Below are 22894 nucleotides of genomic sequence, written 5' to 3'. Positions count from 1 at the left end.
ACAAATCCTTGAAATCACGACCTAGTTGTTTTCAAGAACCAGAGGCTTAAAGGACTAAGCCACCCAGGCATCCCTCTTTATCACTTTTAATGCAAATTCTATGTCTGGATTATCCAGCACAGGGGTCAACAAACTTTCCTTAAAAGGTGAGACATTAAATATTTTTACTTTTCAGGATGTTAATAAGTATTGCATAAGATACAAGGTATTGTGGTCAAATAATTTCAGACTTTCAGTTAATACAAAATTAAATAGTCTTTGCTTCAGGGCTTCTCAGAGCCTTTACTAAATTAACAGGCATCATGAATATCCAAAAGCAGTATATAAATGCTGGAACTCCCAATACGGTGTCTCTCAACTGTACTCTTTTCATAGAGTATCTTTGACACTAATATTCCAGAAAGCATACTGGAAAAAAATGATGTAGAATGACTACTCTGTTGAGAAGCATCAGTAGATAGAAAAATACTCTGATTCTTACTTTAGAAAGCTTTTTCTTTACTCTTTGGTAAGAGCATTGGCTTCTTTGGTAAGAAGCCTCCATTTTTAGTTCTTTGTGCAAATGTGCATATCATGGAACCAGGAACATTGGAAATAATTTCAGGAGATTAACTCTTTCTAGTCAATTTAGCAAATAAGTTTGGCTCTCTTGCTCTTGCCAAGGGTAGAAACAAAAACATTATCTTGGGAGAAATGCAGTTTATTGTAATATAGACTATTCACAAGATTGCCAGTTTTTCTGCCCTCTGTGTAGACAAAGATAGTGGTCTAGTGCTGAAGTAGAAAAGTGGTAGGGGCGCCTGGGTGGCGCAGTCGGTTAAGCGACCGACTTCAGCCAGGTCACGATCTTGCGGTCCGTGAGTTCGAGCCCGGCGTCAGGCTCTGGGCTGATGGCTCGGAGCCTGGAGCCTGTTTCTGATTCTGTGTCTCCCTCTCTCTTTGCCCCTCCCCCGTTCATGCTCTGTCTCTCTCTGTCCCAAAAATAAAAATAAAAATAAACGTTGAAAAAAGAAAAAAAAAAAGAAAAGTGGGAAGTACTTTTATGCCTTTCATTGTTGGCCTGAGAGTGCTGCTTTGGAGACTGGATCTTGAAGAATTGCTTGGGTAGCACCTCTGAATTTGCCTAGAAAAATTCCATGTGTTTTTAGGTGATGATGCTAATCCAATCGTTTAGCTGGTGAATTAATGTCTTAGTTTTCTTGTTTGTTCTTCCAGATGTTTTCTGTAAAGTGGAAATGCCCTCTCAGTACTGCTTGGCCTTGTTAGAACTAAATGGAATTGGATTTAGTACTGCAGAGTGTGAAAGTCAGAAACACATAATGCAAGCCAAGCTGGATGCGATTGAGACACAGGCCTATCAACTAGCCGGGCACAGTTTTTCCTTCACCAGTTCAGATGATATTGCTGAGGTTGTATCATGGGAATGCAGAATTTTAGAGTTAAAAATGATGTGTGTGTTTGTGTATGTGTGTGTGTTTCCTAAATGTGTTTGCCTAAATGACAAAGATCAATTTTAAAAATTTTAGTTATTAGAGAACTTTGGAAATAGAGTATTCTAGTGTCTAATTTATAAATTATATCTGTATTTATGAGTTTGGAAGGTAATAAAGAAACCTAGAATGTATGCTCCATGAGATTTACCTAGAACAGAGGAGGTACTCAGTAAATATTTATTGAACAAAAGATCTATAGTGATGTTACATAACAGTGTAGTTGTTTCTCCATGAAGTTTGACATTTCATGAAGTCTCACTCCTTCCTTCCCCCCAATTTTTTTTTGGAGAACAAAATTAGATATTTTTCTCAGTTGTTAACGAAAAAGGGTATTTTGTGACTATTTGCTTTTTTTAAACCTACATAAGATTTTTATAAACTTACATACGTTTTGACACAGTTTATCCTTTTTTTTTTTATTTTCAAAGTTTGACATTCTCTTCTTTTGTTTCCCCACACTCCGCAAAGGGTGGTTGGGTTGTTGTAGAGGGGTTACAAGTACAGGGTGGGTGCTTATGCTCGATAGCATTGAGGTTCAGGTGTCTTACAGATGCAATTCAGTAATACAGCATATTGTAAAGATCACAGGCTTTCAAGCCAGTCTTCTTGAATTTGAATCCTGTCTCCTCCACTTAGTAATTAACTCTGAACCTTGGGCCAATACATTAACTCTTTATATCTCAATTTCTACATCAGTAAAATGGGTTATGATAGAAATACCTCACAGAGTTGTTGTGAGGAGTAAATGATGAATGTAAAACACTTAGAATAGTGCTCATCTCATAGTAAACATTCAATAAATGTTATATATACTCATATAAATGCCCCCTATTTAAGCCACAGGATTATGTTTTTAAAATAAGAGGAATTTTGTTTCTCCTAACCACAGGGTACATTTGTATTGAATTAGTGGTGCCTTTTTTATTTTTTTAATTTTTTTCTTTTGAGTTTTTTTTTTAATGTTTATTTATTTTTGAGAGAGAGAGACAGAGACAAAGCATGAGCAGGGGAAGGGCAGAGAGAGAGGGAGACACAGAATTTGAGCTGTCAGCACAGAGCCTGACACAGGGCTCAAACTCATGAGGTATGAGATCATGACATGAGCCAAAGTTGGCTGCCCAGTGGACTGAGCCACCCAGGCACCCCTCTTTTGAGTTCTTTAGCTTACAACTCCCAAACTGACTGCACATAAAATTACATAGAAAACTTATCAAAAACATAGGATCTCTGGATTTCAGCATAAGTAGGCTTGGAGCAAAGACAGGAATCTGTGCCCTTGTGATTCAGATGGGTACTAAGGCCATAGGCCTAGACTAAACTCTAGGCCAGAATAAAAGACCTTTGATGTTAATGGCTTGTTCTTAGGTCTTCATGTTAAAATGGAAATTATATTTAAGTTTCACACATTGACTGTTTAATCCTTAGTGATCTGAAGTTGAATCTTTGACCTGGGAAGGATATTACTAATCATCTAGAGCTGCACTGTCCAATACAGGAGCCACTAGCCACTTGTGGCTATTTATGTTTAATTTAATTAAAATTAAATAAAATATATTAATTCAGTTCCTTACTTGTGCTAGACACGTTTCAAATGTTCTATAGCCACATGTGGCAAGTGACTATCATAATGGGGAATGCAAATATAGAACATTTTCATTATTGCAAAAAAGTTCTTTTGGATGGCACTGGCGTAGAGTGGGGATCAGCAAACTACGTCTTGTGGGCTAGATCTGGTCTGCCACCTGCTTTTGTAAATAAAATTTTATTGGAGCACAGCCACACCTGTTGTTCATTTACTTATTGTCTTTGGCTGCTTTGGGTCTATAATGGCACAATTGAAAAGTTGTGACAGACAGTAAAATCTGCAAAGCTGAAAATATCTGTTATCTGGCCCATTTTTGGAAATGGTTGTTGATTCCTAGTCTAGAGGGAAGCATGGGTTAGAGGAAAGAAAAAGGACTTTGGAGTCAGAGGACTATGGGTTCTAATTCTTAATTTTTCTGCTTTTTGGCCATGTAATGTTAAGCAAGTTTCTCCAACTGTGTAAACTTTTCAAATGTGTCACAGAATTGTTACATATATTACATGTGATGACACGTGTTAAAGCATCTAGCATAATGGCCGACATAAAGTAAGTCCTCAATAAATATTAGTGCCTCTTGCTCTCATCTAGTTCAACTACCTCATTTCACAGATATATTCATTGAGACGTGGAGAGGTAATTTATGAAGTTTCCGCACTCAATTCTGAGGGTTTCACCAAAAACAGAAATGCAAGATAAAGAACCTTTAAAAACGTAACTTGAGATCTTTGAATTGTTTTAATTATGGTAGGTCTTTCCTCCTGGAATTGTTGATTTATTGCCACTTTAAATTAAAAAAAAAAAAAATCCCTGCCCTGTATAGGCCTAGTTTCTTCAGTGGGTGCTTATGAGCCACTCTAGCTATCATTATTGCTACGTTGGGTTAGCCACCTTCTCCTGACTTTTGTGCCCAAGGATTCTGAGTCTAGCCTTATGGTGGTGGAAGTAGATGACTTTTTGGATCCCTTTCTACCTTAGTGTTCTCTGATTTTTGTGATCATATAATAGCCACAGAGCCTCCCATATTGACCCTCTATGAGGCCTAAATGGTTGAGTAGCCACGTTGGTTACCACATCAAGGGGTATTTAGGAGAGTTCACACTTGTCAGAGCAATTGCTAGTCTCAATGTCAGTAGCTTGTTCAGCACAGAGTATACATTCCCGTGTTCTTGACTGTTTAAGAGCCTGGTATTGGTATTAATCTGATAGTGCCTAAATTAGGGTATAAACATACTTGACGTACAGATTTTTATTACCATTATTTATTAAATGTGATAATTTAAGATGTTATAAGAAAATCTCCAAAGCCATACTGAATTATATAGATTTTCTTAAATAACTTTAAAAAATGTTTGTGAATGTCAATGCTTGTGATTTAATTCTTGACTAAAGAAGCATTAATTTCTTGCAGGTTTTATTTTTGGAATTAAAATTGCCACCAAATGGAGAGAGAAAAAATCAAGGCAGCAAGAAGACTTTGGGTTCTACTAGAAGAGTGAATGACAATGGACGCAAGCTAAGGCTGGGAAAACAGCTCAGCACCAGTAAGGTGCTCTATGGGGCAGTCACAGGGCAGAAATTGAATTACTTTTAGCATTTTAGTGTCTTGAAAGAATGCTGACGAAAGCAAGATCCAGCATAGCCCAATATTTGAACTTATCCAGATAAAAACAATTTGGTTTGTGGTTCAACTGCCTGCAAAAACTGGAGACATTCCATCATGGAAAATCTGGACCATAATCTGATTTAGCAGTTGTGTCCTTCCTATCATTAAAACAGTATAATGGTTTATAAACTTAGATCTGTAGACATTATTTAGTCATTGACATCCACTACTCTTGGACTTCTAGTGTAACATAATTTATATAGTTATAGGTATATGAACAAAGGTGTGGAAGAATTAAAAAAGAAAAAAGTCCAGCCATTACAAATAAAACAGTTTAGGGGCAATTTTAGGGCAAAATAGTAAGTTTTCCATGAACTTCTTTTAAGAATCTAATCTACTAAGTTCTTTTTTTTTTTTTTAAGTTTACTTATTTATTTTGAGAGAGAGAGTGAATGTGAGAGGGGCAGAGAGAGGGGGAAAGAGAATTGATCCAAAGCAGTCTCCACACTGTCAGCGCAGAACCCACTGCAGGGCTGGAACTCATGAACCATGAGATCATGACGTGAGCCAAAACCAAGAGTCAGATAACCAACTGAGCCACCCAGAGACCCCTCTACTCTACTAATTTCAAAGTAAAAGTACAAATCACAATCCATGGAAACTTTATGTTTAAGAGAGAAGAGAAAAGGCTTAATTTTACAGTTTTGCTGAACAAATTTTCAATGGAATAATAAGGGGTAGGAAATACAGCCACAACAGCCAAGGAGAAAGAAGTCCCCAGTTGCCGTTCTGTAGAATTTTGACCCTAATATCATTCACTGTGACTAACCTGCCCTAGGGAAGTTTCCACTGTTTCATTCTGTAACAAAACTTTTTGTTTTATCTCACTGGCCCTCTAACCTTCCAAGTTCCTATTTCTTAGCAGTTTAGCAAAATTCTGTAGCATGGAAAATTCACAGTTTTGAAGATAAATGTCTTCTAACTTTCTTGACATGGAAACCATGAAAGTATTAGGGCAAAAGGAAAACAAAGCGAAACAAAACATAAGAAACTTCCAATCACATGAAGAATAGAGAAGGAAAATACAGAGAAAGGATTCTTGGGGTGGGGTGAGGGAAGGCAGTTCTAGTACCTTGCTAAGTTGACATCTCATTGATTTTATTTTTAAGGTGGATCTAAATTGATATTACTCAGCATTGACATATTTGCATTTTATAATCTATAGTTGTTATAGTTTTTTTTTTTTAATTTTTTTTTCAACATTTTTATTTATTTTTGGGACAGAGAGAGACAGAGCATGAACAGGGGAGGGGCAGAGAGAGAGGGAGACACAGAATCGGAAACAGGCTCCAGGCTCTGAGCCATTAGCCCAGAGCCTGACGCGGGGCTCGAACTCCTGGACCGCGAGATCGTGACCTGGCTGAAGTCGGTCGCTTAACCGACTGCGCCACCCAGGCGCCCCAATATAGTTGTTATAGTTTTATCACAGTGATTGTCAAAAAAACCCAAACAGTTAATTTTGAGTTGTAGATACAGGAGTTAACAAAATTAATTTTGAGATTTAAGAAAGTCTAGTTTGCTATGGAATTTGGACAAGAATCTGATCTTACCTTTTTATATTTCTTTGGCAGGATGTTTTAAATAAATTAAAGGCATTGCATCCTTTACCAGGCTTGATATTAGAGTGGAGAAGAATCACTAATGCTATTACCAAAGTGGTCTTTCCTCTGCAGCGGGAAAAGCGTCTAAATCCTTTTCTTGGAATGGAAAGAATCTATCCTGTATCACAATCACACACTGCTACAGGTAATGAGAAATCTTAATTGTAGATAATAGCCAATTTTGAAAGAAAAACTTTTCATATATAATATTTGCTTATGATGACCAAGGAATTCAAGTGTTGATTATTAGATACTGTGAAGTTTCATAAATATTTATGAAACACATACTACACCAAAGCATGGATGGATACTAGCTACAGAGATGAGATTTAGTAAGATATAGTTCCTACTTTCAAGTACTATATAGAGTAACTGGGATGTCTGAGACTGTGCTTTGGATTAATATTTATTTGAGCCAGTGATCTTATCTAATTTCAGTCCTAGCCCTCTCCTGAACCTCTTAAGATTCTCTCCAAGTTGAATCTAAATAGTGCTGTGGAACATCTGTATAATAAATGAGTGTCTTATTTTACTGAATCAGAAAAGAGCTGTGGAGTACTTTCAGTGTCTTGTATGACTCTGGTCATAGGTAAGGAAAAAAGCATTCTTAGGCTAAGCCATACAAAACTAAATATTTGCCAAATGCAAAGTGCACTGGAAGAAAGGGCAGGATTAATTCTTTCATTGGGGAGATAGTTTAGATTGGTGGTATAGAATTGGACTTTAATATCTAATTTTTACATGGTTTGAATTCTGGTGCTGTGAATCTTTAGACAAGGTAGCTTGGTGCCCACGTGTCCTCATGTGTAAAACACAGTGTTAATAGTCTACTTCACCAGGTCATTCTGAGGATTAAGTAGGTTAATACATTTAAAGTGTTTAGTTCATGGCACTTTGTGCATGGCTAGTTATCAGTTGTTGCTGTTATTACAGATGGAGGCACCATGAGGAACTGCTCTTCTCTTTGCTTGCTTATTCTCTGTTCTAAATAATTCTTTTCCCTTCTCCCCTATTTAGCTAACATCTGCCTTCATCCTAGCCATTTCTTGCCCTATTGGTATTTAAATTTCATTTTGAGACATATGCTAAGACATATCAACATGTCAAAATCAATGTAGAGTTTTAAAGGTGTTGCATTTATTCATTGCATATAAAGCAGAAAGTAATCAATTCCTTTTGTTTTTCAGTCGGTTTGTATGGGTATTGTATGGAAACCAATTTGACAATAAATTATATTTAATTAATAAAAATAAATAAATAAAGACTATTTTAGAAATACAAGCTTACCTAAGCATAGCAAAGCCATTTAATTATTAGAATTCATCTCCATGAAGCCACATTAATGTTTTGTAATTTATTTTTGCCATCTTGTTTGTCTGCCAGTGTTAACCTCATTAATTCAAATAATAGACCTGAATAGTAAGTGCCATTATAGAAAAGAAGACAGTGTGCTGAGGCAGCAAGAGACTTAGATTCCTTCTTCTGGTTTTGGCTGGTTTTGTAACATTGAACAGGCCATTTAATGATAATAAGTACATTAATATCTACCATTAATTGAACACTAATTTTTGCTAAAAGGTAAATAACAAGGACATTTATCAGGGATTTATTCAGTAAAAGAATATCTGAGGTACTTAAAATGCCTGACTCATCAAAAGAAGATGAAATTATATATAGTAGCTAGTAGACAGCCAGTTACAAAGAAGAGTACATTTTAAAACAGAAGATTTTGTATCACTATATATGTGTTATAAAAACTACAATAACACAATCAGTTACCCAGACTTTTTTTGAACTATGCTTATGTGTTTTAGAAAAATTCAATCAATAAGTAAACAAGTGTAAAATATTTTTTGGGAAATAAAGGCTATAAACATTAAAACAAATTGCTTTCTCTTTCCTAGAAAATTCAGTAACCACCTGATTCTAGTCTCCAACCTTATCAATGCTACCGTTGATTCTCTTAATGATTAAGGATGGTGATGAAGAAAAGCAGCCAGCTGATGTCTAGAAAGTGATTTTCCAGCCACCGCTTCTCACTCCTGCATTTTCCACATTAGCTATCTCCTTGGGCCCCAGTTGTCCTCTTCAGCATTCAGTTGCTCTTCTGCTTCAGATTCTGTTTTGTGCATTCCTGGGTTTTGAAGGCTTTGACAGTCATTTCTCCTAGGATCCATTTGATTAGTCCACTTGATTACTCATTAATACCACCACTAACATTGTATAGTGCTGACACCTGGTATTCACTTTAGCATAGGAATAGTTCAACTTATCAAATTATGGCTTATCATAGGATTGTTTTCTAGAGAGCTAGGTTAATGTAACATATTCTATTGTTGACTCATATATTCACTTACATTGGGATTGGTCTTGTACTTATTTTATCATTGTCAGACACATGAACATAATGAAAAATATTTAAATACAAATTTATTTTAGTGTAGCAATAATAGAACATGCATTTTAAAGATAATTCAGAAATACCATTACTGTGAAATAAATGTCAGATCCCTCCCACTCCTCTCAATTTTATGTCTTCATTCTGCTTGATTTTAGGACGAATAACCTTTACAGAACCAAATATTCAGAACGTGCCAAGAGATTTTGAGATCGAAATGCCAACACTAGTAGGGGAAAGCCCACCTTCTCAAGCCCTAGGCAAAGGCCTACTTCCCACATACAGGTAGACGTTATTTCTCTGTATTTGTGTTAATATACTTTTGTGAGTATGAATGGTTCAAAAACAGCCGTTTGGACAAAATAATGAAATTAGTTATTTTATTGGACAAAATAATGAAATGATGAATTTTTTGTTCTGGGCATACATATTTCTTTTTTTTATTTTTTTTTTTAGTTTATTTATTTTGAGGGAGAGAGAATGTGCATGTGCACAGGGAGGGACAGAGAAAGAGGAAGAGAGAGAATCCCAAGCAGGCTCCATGTTGCATGGAGCCCCAAGTCCGTTGAGGAGCCAGAGACAGAGCCCTTAGTGGGGGCTCAAACTCACAACCCCTGAAATTATGACTTAAGCTGAAATCAAGAGTTGGTGGCTTAATCGACTAAGCCACCCAGGCACCCTTGGGCATATATATTTCTATTCTAGGTGCTATCCATTTAACATCCTGAGTCTGTCTATAAAGATGCTCGTTGATGGTGAAAGGCTGAAAACCTAGGCCACTAATTAAATCCATCAGCATGATGTGCTTTATTAACTCAGTCGCTAAAGGGAAGAGTTTTTTAATTGTGTCAGGAACATCCCCTCCTGCCCTCGCCATATACACCTGATGGAAAGAAACAGCATAGATAATTACATATGGTCAAAAGGATTTGTTGATTTGAGCTAAATATCAGTAATTGTTTCAGAAGCAGTTTGTGGCAGAAGCTGTTACAGAAATGTCTTACTTCCTGTGTAATTGAATATTTGCTAAAAAAGAAAATCTAGTAGCTTTGTTAAGCTTTAAAGTGAGTTTCAAATGATAAGATTTTTAAGTTTCTTAGATAGAACTATTGACTTTACTGAAAAATGAGATCTTTTTCATATATTTGAGACTGCTTCATGTCCAGCTGCTGATGTTGTTTTCATGACAGAGGAAGAAAGAAGACGAGTTGCAGCCTGAACTCTGGACACCAGGCACAGATGGAGGAGAGAGCCTCAGACAGAGGAATGCCCTTTTCAGTCAGCATGCGACATGCCTTTGTACCTTTCCCAGGTAAGGTGGCTGATGGTTTTCTGAACTTCTCATTGCTGTGGGAATGGTTTTCAAAGCACTGATAAAGCCTGCATTAAGAATAAGACTCAGAAGGATGCATTGGTCGCTCCCCCTTTCCTCTCTTCAATGTAGCCTGTTTTTCCCCTTTGTGTTGCAAAGTTGTCAGTCATCATTGTCTTCATGATCTGCTCTGTGGGAAACTTCTGTGGTGTAAGCTTATCGGCAGCAGTCTGCTGAAACCATGTTTTCCGAGGTCATTGTAGACCTTTTGGCAAAGTCCAGCAGATACCATTAGTCCTTGTCCTCTTTGACTTCTGTACAGCTTTTGTACTGTTCATTAACCCTTACTTTCCTTAATTTCTGTCCTCCCTTGATCTCAAAGGGCACTTTTTTTTTTTTTTTTTTTGTCTTTCTGACTTGCTTTGCTATTCTGTTTCTCCTCCTCTTCTCCACACCGCTGCTTCCTAGTGCAGGGGCTAGTCCCCAAGGCTGTCCTCCCAGTGCCTGACCTCTCCTCAGTACTCTAGTCATATACTTTTCATAAAAGGTTTAACTCTGTCTATAAACTCTAGTCATAAAACATTTGAAAGTCACGATCTAACTCCTAAACATCCCTACTATTTGTATACATATTTGCTCTTTTATCTTTTGCCAGCTGTTAGGTCTGAGTGAGTGCATTCTGAATTTATTTTAATTCTGTCAGAAACTTAATGTTCTAATGGTGAATTCAGGTCTATGATAACATAACCTGCTTGGTAATTTTCAGTTTTGCTTTAAGTATGAACTATCAGCATTATATCATTGTAACCATTTTTAAGTATTTAGCTCTGTGACATTAAGTACATTTGCCTTGTTGTATAGCCATTACCACCATCCATCTCCAGAACTTTTTCATCTTCCACAACTGAAACTCTACATCTATTAAAAAATAACTCTTCCCACCCACTCCCCAGCCCCTGGCAGCCACCATTCTACTTTCTGTCTCTGAATTTGACTACTCTAGCTATCTCATCTATGTGAAATTATACAGTATTAGTCTTTTGGTGTCTGGTTACTTCACTTAGCATAATGTCTTTAAGATTCATCCATGTTGTAGTATATGTCAGAATTTCCTTTCTTTTTAAGGCTGAATAATATTTGATTATATGTATATACTTCATTTTGTTTATTTGTTCATCAATTTATTCTTAGCTAAACAATCAAATTGTGTTAACGTGACCTTATTTTATACTGCTTTTGTTTACATTTTTTAAGTTTATTGAAATTAAAGATATATCGATTAAATCTGAAAATTTCTGTCACATATATTTAGTGTTTAGTCCATTTACATCTAAAGTAATTATTGGTGTGGCACCTGAGTGGCTCAGTCAGTTGAGCGTCTGTCTTGATTTGGGTCCAGGTCATGATCTCAGGGACATGAGATCGAGCCCTATATCTAAGCTAAGCATTGAGCTGGTGTAAGCTTCTCTCGTTCCTACTCCCTCTTCCCCTCCCCTGCTTGTGCTCACTCACTCTCTCTAACTCTCAAAAAAAAAAAAAAAAAATTGGCATATGGTTGGTTTAAGTCTACTCTCTTGTTATTTGTGTTTTATTTATCTGTTTTTTATTCTTTTTTAAAGATTTAAGTGACTACTTTTTATTCTTTTTATTTTCTCTACTGTCTTATTAACTATCCTATATATTCTAGAGTTTACAATATGCATCCCATCACAAACAGTCTTCAAATAACCTTATACTACTTCATTTGTAATATAAGGAATTTTTTCCATTTCCCCTCTTTTACAATAGGTTTTATTTCTATGACATATAAATTCTACTATCTAGCTGTTATTCTTGCTTGAAACAGTCTATAATCTTTCAAAGAAATCAAATAAAAAAGTGTCTCTCCTATCTGTCCATTTTTACCATTTCTTGCACTTTTCATTTCTTGGAGTAATTCAAGGAATCTTAAAGTACTTCCTCCAGAATACTTCCTTTAAGGTTTCTTGTAGTGCAGATCTACTGACAACGACTTATCTCAGCATTCCCATGTCTCTAGGTGTCTTTATTTTATCCTCACTTTTGAAAGATAATTTATTTTATTTATTTTTTTAATTTTATTTGAGAGAGAGAGAGAAAGTGAGTCAGGGATAGGGGCAGAGGAAGAGAGAGAGATAATCCTAAGCAGACTCCACACTCATCACAGAGCCTGATGCAGGGTTCAATCCCACGACTCTGGGAACATGACCTGAACCAAAATCAAGAGTCCAATGCTCAGCCAACTGAGCCACCCAGGCGCCCGAATGATAATTTTATTCAACATAGATTTATTGGTTTACAGTCCTTCTCTTTCATCACTTTATATATTTCCACTAGCTTCTGGTTGCATTATTTCTGATGAGAAGTACTCCACCATTTTTCTTGCTCTTTTTCTTTTTTTTCAACGTTTATTTATTTTTGGGACAGAGAGAGACAGAGCATGAACGGGAGAGGGGCAGAGAGAGAGGGAGACACAGAATCGGAAACAGGCTCCAGGCTCTGAGCCATCAGCCCAGAGCCTGACGTGGGGCTCGAACTCACAGACCGCGAGATCGTGACCTGGCTGAAGTTGGACGCTTAACCGACTGCGCCACCCAGGCGCCCCTTTCTTGCTCTTTTTCTAAGCATAATATAACTTTTCCTTGGATGCTTTTTCAATTTTATTTGTTATTCGATTTTAGCAATTTGATTTGGGTGCAAGTCTCTGGGTAGTTTTTCATGCCTTGCTTGAAGACTTTTGAATTTGCTGAATTTCCTCAGTTGGCATCATTTTGCTTTTTTTTAATCTATGTGCTCATATTTTTCAGTAAATTTGGAACATTTTCAACCATTATTTCTTGTAATATTTTTTGTTCATATCTCTCTCTCCTTCCTTTCTATTACTCCAAATATACATATGTAATACCACTTGGTATTGCCCCACAATTCCCTGAAGCTTTCTTCTTTTTTATTTCCCTTTCCTTTTTTTTTTTTTTCCTCCCAATCCTGTGCTACAATGCATATTTTCTATCGACTGTTTTAATGTTCATGGATCTTCTCTTCTACAGTGTCTAATTACTGTCACATCCTTCTGATGGATTTTACATTTCAGATATTTTTAGCTTTGGAATTTTTTTTGATTTCTTTGTCTAGTTTTTATTACCTTATTGCATTTCATTATTTGTTACATCATTATGTTCATGTTTCTTTAAATTCCTGAACATTATCTATGGTAGCTATTTAAAATTCCATCATCTCTGTAATTTCTGGGTCATTTTGCTATTGATTGAAGACTTTCCTGGTCAGTTACATTTTCCTGGATCTTCATATGTCTGGTATTTTTTTTTATTATTATATATTGGACATTACGGTTGCTACATTATTGACTCTTGGGATTTTGTAGTCTTCATTAATAACATTTTCTCTGGCAGACACTTAATTTACTTTCACATTCAGCTTGATCATTTTGAGATTTTTTTTAAGCTTTGTTAGCAAATGTTTAGAGTGGCCTTTACCCCAGGGCTAGATTAGTCCTGATTATAATGTGCTGCCTTGCTAGAGTCTGTACTTGGTGCTCAAGGGGTTAACAAGGTCTGTCCACTCAGTCTGGTCACAGCTTGAACATCTCTCAACATTCAAGAGGATGTTGTTCAAGTAGTTGTTCAGCTGACAGCTATGTGATGGTGGTTGTTTCTTCAGTAATAGTTATAACTTTAGTATTGGTTCTTTGCCTGGTTTCCTGAACTATCTCCCTTCTTTAGTATTTGGTTAAAAGTCCAAAGGGATTACTGTGCATATTTGTGGTGCTCCTCTTATGTACAACTCCTTTCTCCAAATTTCCACAAATTCTAGCTCCCTCAGTAGGCACAAACTCTAGTCTCTGCTTCCTCATCTCAGAGAGATCATAGTGCTTTGTTTCATCTTTCCTTCCCTGCAATGCATTCTGGTAAGTTCCTCTTTTCAGAACCCTAAGACACTTGCATGACTCACCTCATCTTTTCCCTCCTCCCTCCTTCTTAAGGATTGTAGTCCTGTACTATGTCCAACATCTGAAAACACTTATTTCATATATTTTGTGAGTTTATCTTATTTATGGCAGGAAGGCCATAAAAGTTGTGGTCATTTGTTTTAAATTATTACTTATATACTTTTGAATTGTTTATTTATTTACCATAGTTCAGAAATAAAAATGTATAAAATCAAAATATATTGAGAAGTTTTATTTCCTTCCCTGTCCTAGTTGTCCTATTGTCTGCAGCTCTTCTAGATAACCTCATTCATATATGTTTCTTACATGTCCTCATTGTATTTTTTATGCAGATATAAGCAAATGTGAATATATAATTCCTTCCCCTATTCTTACACAAAAACAAGGATTCCATATACACTGTTGTATGCCTTTCTTCACTTAATGTTTTTATACTGAAGAATTGTGATGATCAGTAAATAATTTTGAACATAAATCAGTTTAATCTCTGTGCAGGTAATCTGTGTAGCAGAAAACTGTGGGTTTGTTTGCTGAATCATAGAGTAAATCTGTTTAATTGATAGGTATTGTTGAATTGCAATCTAATGGGGGAGAATAACCATTTAGTTCCCAGTAACAATATCTGAGTGTTCCTTTCTTAGCCTTGCCACAGAACGTACTGTCCGACTTCTGGATTTTTGCAATTTAAGTAGAGAAAAATTATTCCTTGCTATAGTTTTTTTTTTTTATTAAATGTTTTTATTTATTTTTGAGACAGAGAGAGACAGAGCACGAGTGGGGGAGGGGCAGAGACAGAGGGAGACACAGAATCTGAAACAGACTCCAGGCTCTGAGCTGTCAGCACAGAGCCCGACGCGGGGCTCGAACTCACAGGTCCGTGAGATCATGACCTGAGCTGAAGTCGGACGCTCAACCGACTGAGCCACTCAGGCGCCCCTCCTTGCTATAGTTTTAAATTGCATTTCTTTTATTGTGAATGAAGTCAAGCATTCTTTAGTATGTTTAAGGTTCTTTTGATTATTTCTGTGACCTGCTTGTTTATATTTTGTCTTGTTCTTGGTTTGTAGCATGTCTTTTTTATAATATGACAATGAATCTTTTGTGATATCAGTTGTAAATATTTTTCCTCCCTTTTTTTACCATGATTTTTAAAAAAAAGTTTATTTATTTTTGAGAAAGAGAGCATAAGCAGGGCAGGGATAGAGAGAGAGGGGACAGAAGATCTGAAACCTGATGAGGGGCTCAAACTCATGAACCATGGTATCATGACCTGAGCCAAAGCCAGATGCTTAACTGACTGAGCCACCCAGGTGCCACTTTACCACTATTTTTTAAATTTTGTTTTTGCCATGTGTGTCTAATCCAGTTATTTCTATTCCATAGGTAAACTTTCTGAATCCTCCAAGTCATAGAGGATTGTTTCCATTGAATGTTTCTCTCCAGCCCACTTAAAATGTGCACATATTACAAATCAGTTTCTTCATTCATTCATTCATTCAACAACCATTTAAAGGATTTTCTATAGAATGAAAAGGAAAAATAAGTATCCCATTTCTAATGGCTCTGTGCTACGTGGGAGAGGCATAGAAGAACGATTTTAGATTGTGTATCAGGTGCTGTGGAAACACTGAAGAAAGCACTACTATAGTGGTTAAGTGGCAGAGGTCAGGGGTGGCTTTACACATAATACATATACTTGAAAGCCAAACAGAAAAATTATGATCTAAGTCACAGAACTGAATTGCATCATGTTAAAAGCAAGATTTTAACCTTTGGACACATATCTTATGGTTCTAGGTTAGAACTAAATTTCTGTCTTCCCGTTCAATTCTATAAAACCTGGATTTATCTTTGTACCAGCTTTTCTAAAATAATTTCTGTTTCAGGTGGCTTAATATTAGCTGCGGATTACTCTCAACTTGAACTGAGGATCTTGGCTCATTTATCTCATGATCGGCGTCTCATTCAAGTGTTAAACACTGGAACTGATGTTTTCAGGAGTATTGCCGCTGAGTGGAAGATGATTGAGCCAGAGTCTGTTGGGGATGATCTGAGGCAACAAGCAAAGCAGGTGATCTTAGTGAGCATGTTGAACATAAATGGGAATTTTAATGATTAAAAAAATTTAAAAATTGCCTTGATCATTTGCAATGGAGGAATGATTTCTCCATCTTTGGATCTTTCAAATCACATTCACCTGAGTCTGTCTCATGGTATTCATTATACTTTCCTCAGTAGAGTCAATAAAAAGAATCAGGTAGATTTAGTCTGAGGCAACTTAGTGTGAGGAAAGCCATCTGCATTAGTGGTAGATATTGTGGTGGTGGTGGTAGTTGTTATTTATGTATATTTGTGTTTGGGGGGGGTTCTTTTAGAGAGAGAGGAATCATGAGTGGGAGAACAGGGTAGGGGGCAGGGAGAGAAAGAGAATCTTTTATTTTTAATGTTTATTTCTTTTTGAGAGCAGAGAGAGAGAGACAGAGCATGAGCAGAGGAGGGGCAGAGAGAGAGGGAGACACAGAATCCAAAGCAGGCTCCAGGCTCTGTTAGCACAGAGCCTGATGCGGGGCTCAAACTCATGAACTGTAAGATCACGACCTGAGCCGAAGTCGGACGCTCAACCAACTGAGCCACCCAGGTGCCCCTGAGAAAGAGAAGCTTAAGCAGACTCCACACTTAGCCCAGAGCGTGATGTGGGCTCACTCCCATAACCTTGGGATCATGACTAGAGCCAAAATCAAGAGATGCTTAACCAACTGAACCACCCAGGTGTCCCTGTGTGTTTTAAAAATCTCTTTCTAGTCTGTAAGCATTCATATTTTCATCTTTATTTTCACAGGTGCTTTCTAAATGTTTACTGAAAAATAAAAATTGACTGAGCTGTAGATTGTAATTAATAACTGATAGCTTTTTGAGGCCTTTGGTTAGCTAATCCACATGTGAAATTTTACACTGCCCTTGGACTTTTCAAGTGGGTCCGTATTAGTTCCTGGCCTGGATTAACATTGATACTTTTTTTTTTTTTTTTTTTTTTTTACCTCATGGCCTGTGGGAAATCTGATGCCATTTTTGAGAGAATAGGATTGCTGGCTGAGGCAAACGAACATTACTCCCACCTTTAAGATCCTATGTGTTAGTTTTGCATTTATACTTCTAGTTACTCGCAACTATAATTCTTGACTCACTCATTAGGCATGAAACACTTCCTCTCAACATTGCCTATTTAGCACCAGCACTTGTTTCTTCCACTTTAAAAAATTTTTTTTAATGTTTATTATTTGTTTTTGAGAGAGAGAGAGTGCAAGCAGGGGAGGGACAGAGAGAGAGAGAGACACAGAATCTGAAGCAGGCTCCAGCCTGAGCTGTCAGCACAGAGGCTGATGCGGGGCTCAAACTCACGAACTGTGAGATCATGACCTGAGCTGAAGTTGGATGCTTAACTGACTAAGCTACCCAGGTGCCCCTCTTCCACTGTTTAGAAAGCCAGCTTTGCCCTTTCTATTTAAGAATCTCTTCTGGGGTTCTGCATTCAGCAAGAATCAAACCCTAAGTAAAATAGGTAATGTTCCAGTATTTAATATTAATAATAAACCCATAAAATAGGTATTATTATTATTCCCATTTTATATAGGAGTAAACAAAGGCACCAAAAGTTAGTAATTTACTTAAAGTCATACAGCTGTAAGTGGTGGAGCCAAGATAAGTTCAGAATGCCAGAACTTAGACATTCTGTCTCCATATAAACACTCATGCACTGATGATATCTGCCTCTATTTAATAAGTTCTTACATGACTTAATGGTGTTTATGCTATGTCAATTTTTCTTCCTAAGTCACCATGCACTGAACTCCTTGGCTCTGGCTGAGATCTAAGAAAGTGCTGTGTACTTTCTGAGTTTAAAAAAAAAAAAAAAGGTAGGAGTCACAATAAAATAAAATGTAAAAACACCAAAAAGGGAAAGAAAAAAGAAGGTAAAAAAAAACCTCTCTCAATGTATTTAAAAAGATAGGGGGATGACTGAGTGACTCAGTCAGTTAAGTGTCCAACTCTTTGATTTTGGCTCAGGTCATGATCTTATAGTTCGTGAGTTTGAGCCCTGCATCAGGGCTCTGCACTGACAGTGCAAGCCTGCTTGGGATTCTCTTGCTCTCCCTCTCTCTCTGCCCCTCCCCTGTTCTCTTTCTCTCTCTCTCTCTTTCAATAAATAAATAAACATTACAGGGCACCTAGGTGGCTCAGTCAGTTAAGCGTCTGACTTCGGCTCAGGTCATGATCTCATGGTTCACGAGTTCAAGCCCTGCATTGGGCTCTGTGCTGATAGCTCAGAGCCTGTAGCCCACTTTGGATTCTGTGTCTCCCTCTCTCTCTGCCTCTTGCCTGCTTGCTCTCTCTTTCTCTCAAAAATAAATAAACATTAAAAAAATGGAAAAAACAAAAACTTCTAGCTATCCTATCACATTAAAAGTATTTTGGAATTCTGATAATCATTTTTTGCAAGTTATCTTCTAAATTATATTTAATGACATTTATATGAGCTTGCTTTATATCAGGAATTTTCCTAAACACTTATAAATAATAACTCCGTAATCTTCACAATTCATGATACAGGCATTACTATCTTCATTTTATGGATGAAGAAATCAAGTTACAAGACTTTAAGTAGCTTGTGTAAATGCTGGAATTGGGATTTGAACCCAGGCAATATTCATTATTAAATTACAGTGTCCTTACTGACCTATTTAGACCATCTCCTTCCATTACTCCCAAAATTTCCTCAGGAATTCGTTTAACCCAAAAGAATTCTGCAATTGTGGGATTTCAGGTGGTGGTGAAGCGGAAAGCATATTTATTTCCAGTGAAGTCTTCCCTATTTTCCAACCATGAAGCCACCACTTCCTACTCTATTAGTCCTATGCAAGGGCCAGGAAACGAATGTTTGTAATGCTTCTCTTTCTTGACTCCTGGACACTTCTTTAAGCAGAAGTTAATATGGTATTATGGGAGCAGAAAGCCGCTCTGAAGACTACTGGTTAAATGACAGGAATAAATCTTCCCTTTTAAATCTCTAGTATTATTTTCTTAAAACACACACATATTCACATTTATTCATATTTCCTCCTTCCTCCCTACCCGAAAGTATACCTAAAAGGCAGAAAAGAGAAAAGATGTTCACTGGATGTCAGGTTCTATGAATTTAACCTACCAAAAACAGATCTAATCATTTTTGACTCACTATGAAATAAAAAGTGGACGAAATTTCAAGCCTCATGAACTTTTTATATTTGCATGTTATGTAGTGATCACCTTTAATTTACTCACTGAGTGTAATGACTTCTTTTCAGATTTGCTATGGAATCATTTATGGAATGGGAGCTAAATCTTTGGGAGAGCAGATGGGCATTAAAGAAAATGATGCTGCCTGCTACATTGATTCATTCAAATCCAGATATACAGGTAGATAAACCTGGAGTGCCAATTATCTTCTAGATGCTATCCTTCAACTATCTTGCCATATTAATTGAAAAAAATTAGTGTTAGAAAATTTTCTGTTAACATTTCTGTTACTCAAAATTTTTGTTAGGTATTGTTAATTAAATAACATTAACCTTATCATTACTAAGATGGGCTTTTTTTTTTTTTTTAATAAAAGTAGGATCGGAAATGGAATAACAAAATCCAGTTGATGTATATGCTACTATGTCATTGTGAATATCTCATAAAGCCTTGGAATTGTCCTGTGCTGTAGGTTTAGATAGCTTTAATTCAAAACAGTAAACCATTGATTAAATGTACCAGACACTATGAAAGAACAATCGCTGTTATAGAGCAGTTTGAGTATTACCATTTTAAATTATCTTTTCTTTTGGCATTTATTGAAGTACAATTTACATACAGTAAAATTCATTCCTTTTAGATGTGTATTTGTATGAATTCTGACAAATGCACAGAGTTATATAATCTGCATCACAACCAAGATATGGAACCATTACCCTTTCACCCCAGAAAGCTATTTCATAGTCCTTTATAGTCAACCTAGTCCTCAATCCCCAAAAAGAATTTATTCACATATGACATGATCTTGTACATAGAAAATCATATGAATTCTACAAAAACAACTACTAGAACAAATAACTAAATTTAGAAAGGTCCCATCATACAAGGTCAATTTGTAAAATTCAGTTGTATCTTTGTTTATGAGCAATAATTAGTGAATGAAGTAAAAATAAAACCATTTCAATCACATCAAAATACATGAAATAGTTGGGATAAATCTAACAGTATGTGCAAGACTTTATTGAAAACTCTGAAACAATCCTGAGAGAAATTTAAGAATACTTAGATAAATGTGAGGGTTACCATGTTAATTTATTAGAAGGTACAATATTGTTGTGATGACAGTTCTCTATAAATTGTTCTATGGATTCAATTTAGTTCCAATCAAAATTCATTAGACTTTTGTGTAGAATTTGACAAGCTTATTCTAAATTTATCTGGAAATTCAAAGGGCCTGGAATAATGAGAAAAATCTTGGGAGGAAAAGTATAATGTTGAATACTAACACCCCCTGAGTTCAAATTTATTATAAAACTACAATAATCAATATAGGCATAAGTGTAGACATGGCAAACAATGGGTCACAATAAAGTGTTCAGAAATAGACCTATATATATATGTGGTGGTTTGATTTTCAATTAGGTTGCCATGGTAATTCAATGTAGGAAAGATGATCTTGTCAACAATTGGTTCTAGAACAACTGAATACTAGTATGGAAACACAGTAACTTCAACTTTCATCCCATACTTTATTCAAAAATTAGCTTGAGGGGCGCCTGGGTGGCTCAGTCGGTTGAGCAGCTGACTTTGGCTCAGGTCACGATCTCGCGGTCCGTGAGTTCGAGCCCCGCGTCGGGCTCTGTGCTGACAGTTCAGAGCCTGGAGCCTGTTTCGGATTCTGTGTCTCCCTCTCTCTGACCCTCCCCCGTTCATGCTCTGTCTCTCTCTGTCTCAAAAATAAATAAACGTTAAAAAAAAATTAAAAAAAAATTAGCTTGATATGGAGCATAGACTTAAAAGTAAAATCTAAAACTACAAATCTTCAGAAGGAAAAAATAGGGGGAAAATTCTTTGTGACATTGAGGTAGGCAAAGATTTCTTAGGTGATAATTACACTGAATTAACCATCAAAGATAAACATTGATAGATGATACCATTAAGAAAATGTAAGGCATGGTGCCTCGGTGGCTCAGTTGGTTACGCGTCCAACTTTGGCTCAGGTCATGATCTTGTAGTTCATGGGTTCGAGCCCCATGTTGGGCTCTGTGCTGACAGCTCAGAACCTGGAGCCTGCTTCAGATTCTGTCTCTCTCTCTGTCTCTCTCTCTCTGCCCCTCCCCAGCTCACACTCTGTCTCTCTCTCTCTCAAAAATAAATAAACATTAAAAAAATTTTTTTAAAATAATAAAAGAAAATGTAAGGCAAACCACAGAAGAGAAAATATTTGCAGTTCCTATTATCCAACAAAGAACTTGCATCCAGAATATGTAAAAATTCTTACAACCAATAGTGAGAAAGCAAACAATCCAATAAAATAAAGGTCAAAAGATTTGAAAAGACTTTTCTCAAAAGAAAATATATGAATGACAACATCAAATATTATTGTTATTAGTCATCAGGGAAAAGCAAATGAAAACCACAAAGAGACACCATTACAAAAACACTACAATGGCTAAAATTAAAAACACTGTATCCCTTTTACATTGCTGTTAGGATTGTCAAATGGTACAACCACTTTGGAAAACAGTATGGCTCTTTCAGAGTTAAACATACAGATAATTATGTGATCCGGCAATTCTACTATTGGGTATTTGCCCAAGAAAAATGAAAACAGCAAGAGAAAGACTGCTATGTGAATGTTATAGCAGTTTTATTCCTAACAACCAAATTGTCTATGAACAGGATCATGGATAAACAAATTTTGGTATATCTCTGCAATGGAATACTATTTAGCAAAAGAAGGCAGATTCAAATGAGAACATACAGTACAATTCAATTTTTATGAATTTTTAAGAATATGAAAAACCAAGATATGGTATCATAAAGCAGATCAATGAGTTTTTTGGCTGATAATGGGGATCTAACTATAAAGGTGATATAAATGTTTCATATCTTGTAGTGTGCATTCATTTGTTAAAATACATCCAACTGTTCACCTAAAGTGCGTTCCTTCTGGGCACATGCACTCCAATGTTTATAGCAGTGCTAGCGACAATAGCTAGTGTGGAAAGAGCCCAACTGTCCACTGACTGATGAATGGGTAACGAAGATGTAGTGTGTGTATACACACACACACACACACACACACACTGGAATATTACTCGGTGATCAAAAAGAATTTGCAACAATGTGGATGGAACTAGAGTGTATTATGCTAAGTAAAATTAGTCAAAGAAAGACAAATATCATGACTTCACTCATATGTGGAATTTAAGATACAAAACAGATGAACATATCTGGAAGAGAAGCATATTTGGAAGAGAAGCAAAAATAATATAAAAACAGGGAGAGGGACAAAACATAAGAGACTCTTAAATACCGAGAACAAACTGAGGGTTGTTGGAGGGGTTTTGGGTTGTGGGGGTGTGCTAAATGGACAAGGGCATTAAGGAGGACACTTGTTGGGATGAGCACTGGGTGTTATATGTAGGTGATGAATCGTTGGATTCTACTCCTGAAATCATTGTTGCACTATATGCTGACTAACTTGGATGTAAATTAACATAAAATAAAATAAAATTAATATACAAATTTAAAAAATTAAGTGGGTTCCTCCTACTGTATATAAACTATACCTCAAAAC

At 36.4% G+C, this 22894-nt stretch overlaps 1 protein-coding gene across 2 annotated transcripts in view; it reads left to right on the top strand.

Moving 5' to 3' along the window:
* The window catches only part of POLQ (DNA polymerase theta), a 133079-nt gene that overhangs the window by 93141 nt on the left and 17044 nt on the right, over positions 1 to 22894 (top strand). The window contains exons 22-28 of one of the 2 annotated variants that reach the window (XM_045502192.1): positions 1216 to 1409; positions 4487 to 4624; positions 6313 to 6487; positions 8899 to 9025; positions 9931 to 10052; positions 15924 to 16108; positions 19380 to 19491. In XM_045502192.1, the coding sequence (XP_045358148.1) occupies positions 1216 to 1409; positions 4487 to 4624; positions 6313 to 6487; positions 8899 to 9025; positions 9931 to 10052; positions 15924 to 16108; positions 19380 to 19491 (1053 nt within the window). Of the gene's footprint in view, positions 1 to 1215; positions 1410 to 4486; positions 4625 to 6312; positions 6488 to 8898; positions 9026 to 9930; positions 10053 to 15923; positions 16109 to 19379; positions 19492 to 22894 lie in introns of those variants that run through there. The other variant, XM_045502193.1, reaches the window with a different exon arrangement.

The sequence above is a fragment of the Leopardus geoffroyi genome, chromosome C2, assembly GCF_018350155.1.
Source record: "Leopardus geoffroyi isolate Oge1 chromosome C2, O.geoffroyi_Oge1_pat1.0, whole genome shotgun sequence".
Taxonomy (NCBI): domain Eukaryota; kingdom Metazoa; phylum Chordata; class Mammalia; order Carnivora; family Felidae; genus Leopardus; species Leopardus geoffroyi.
This window is presented reverse-complemented; position numbering and strand designations above follow the sequence as displayed.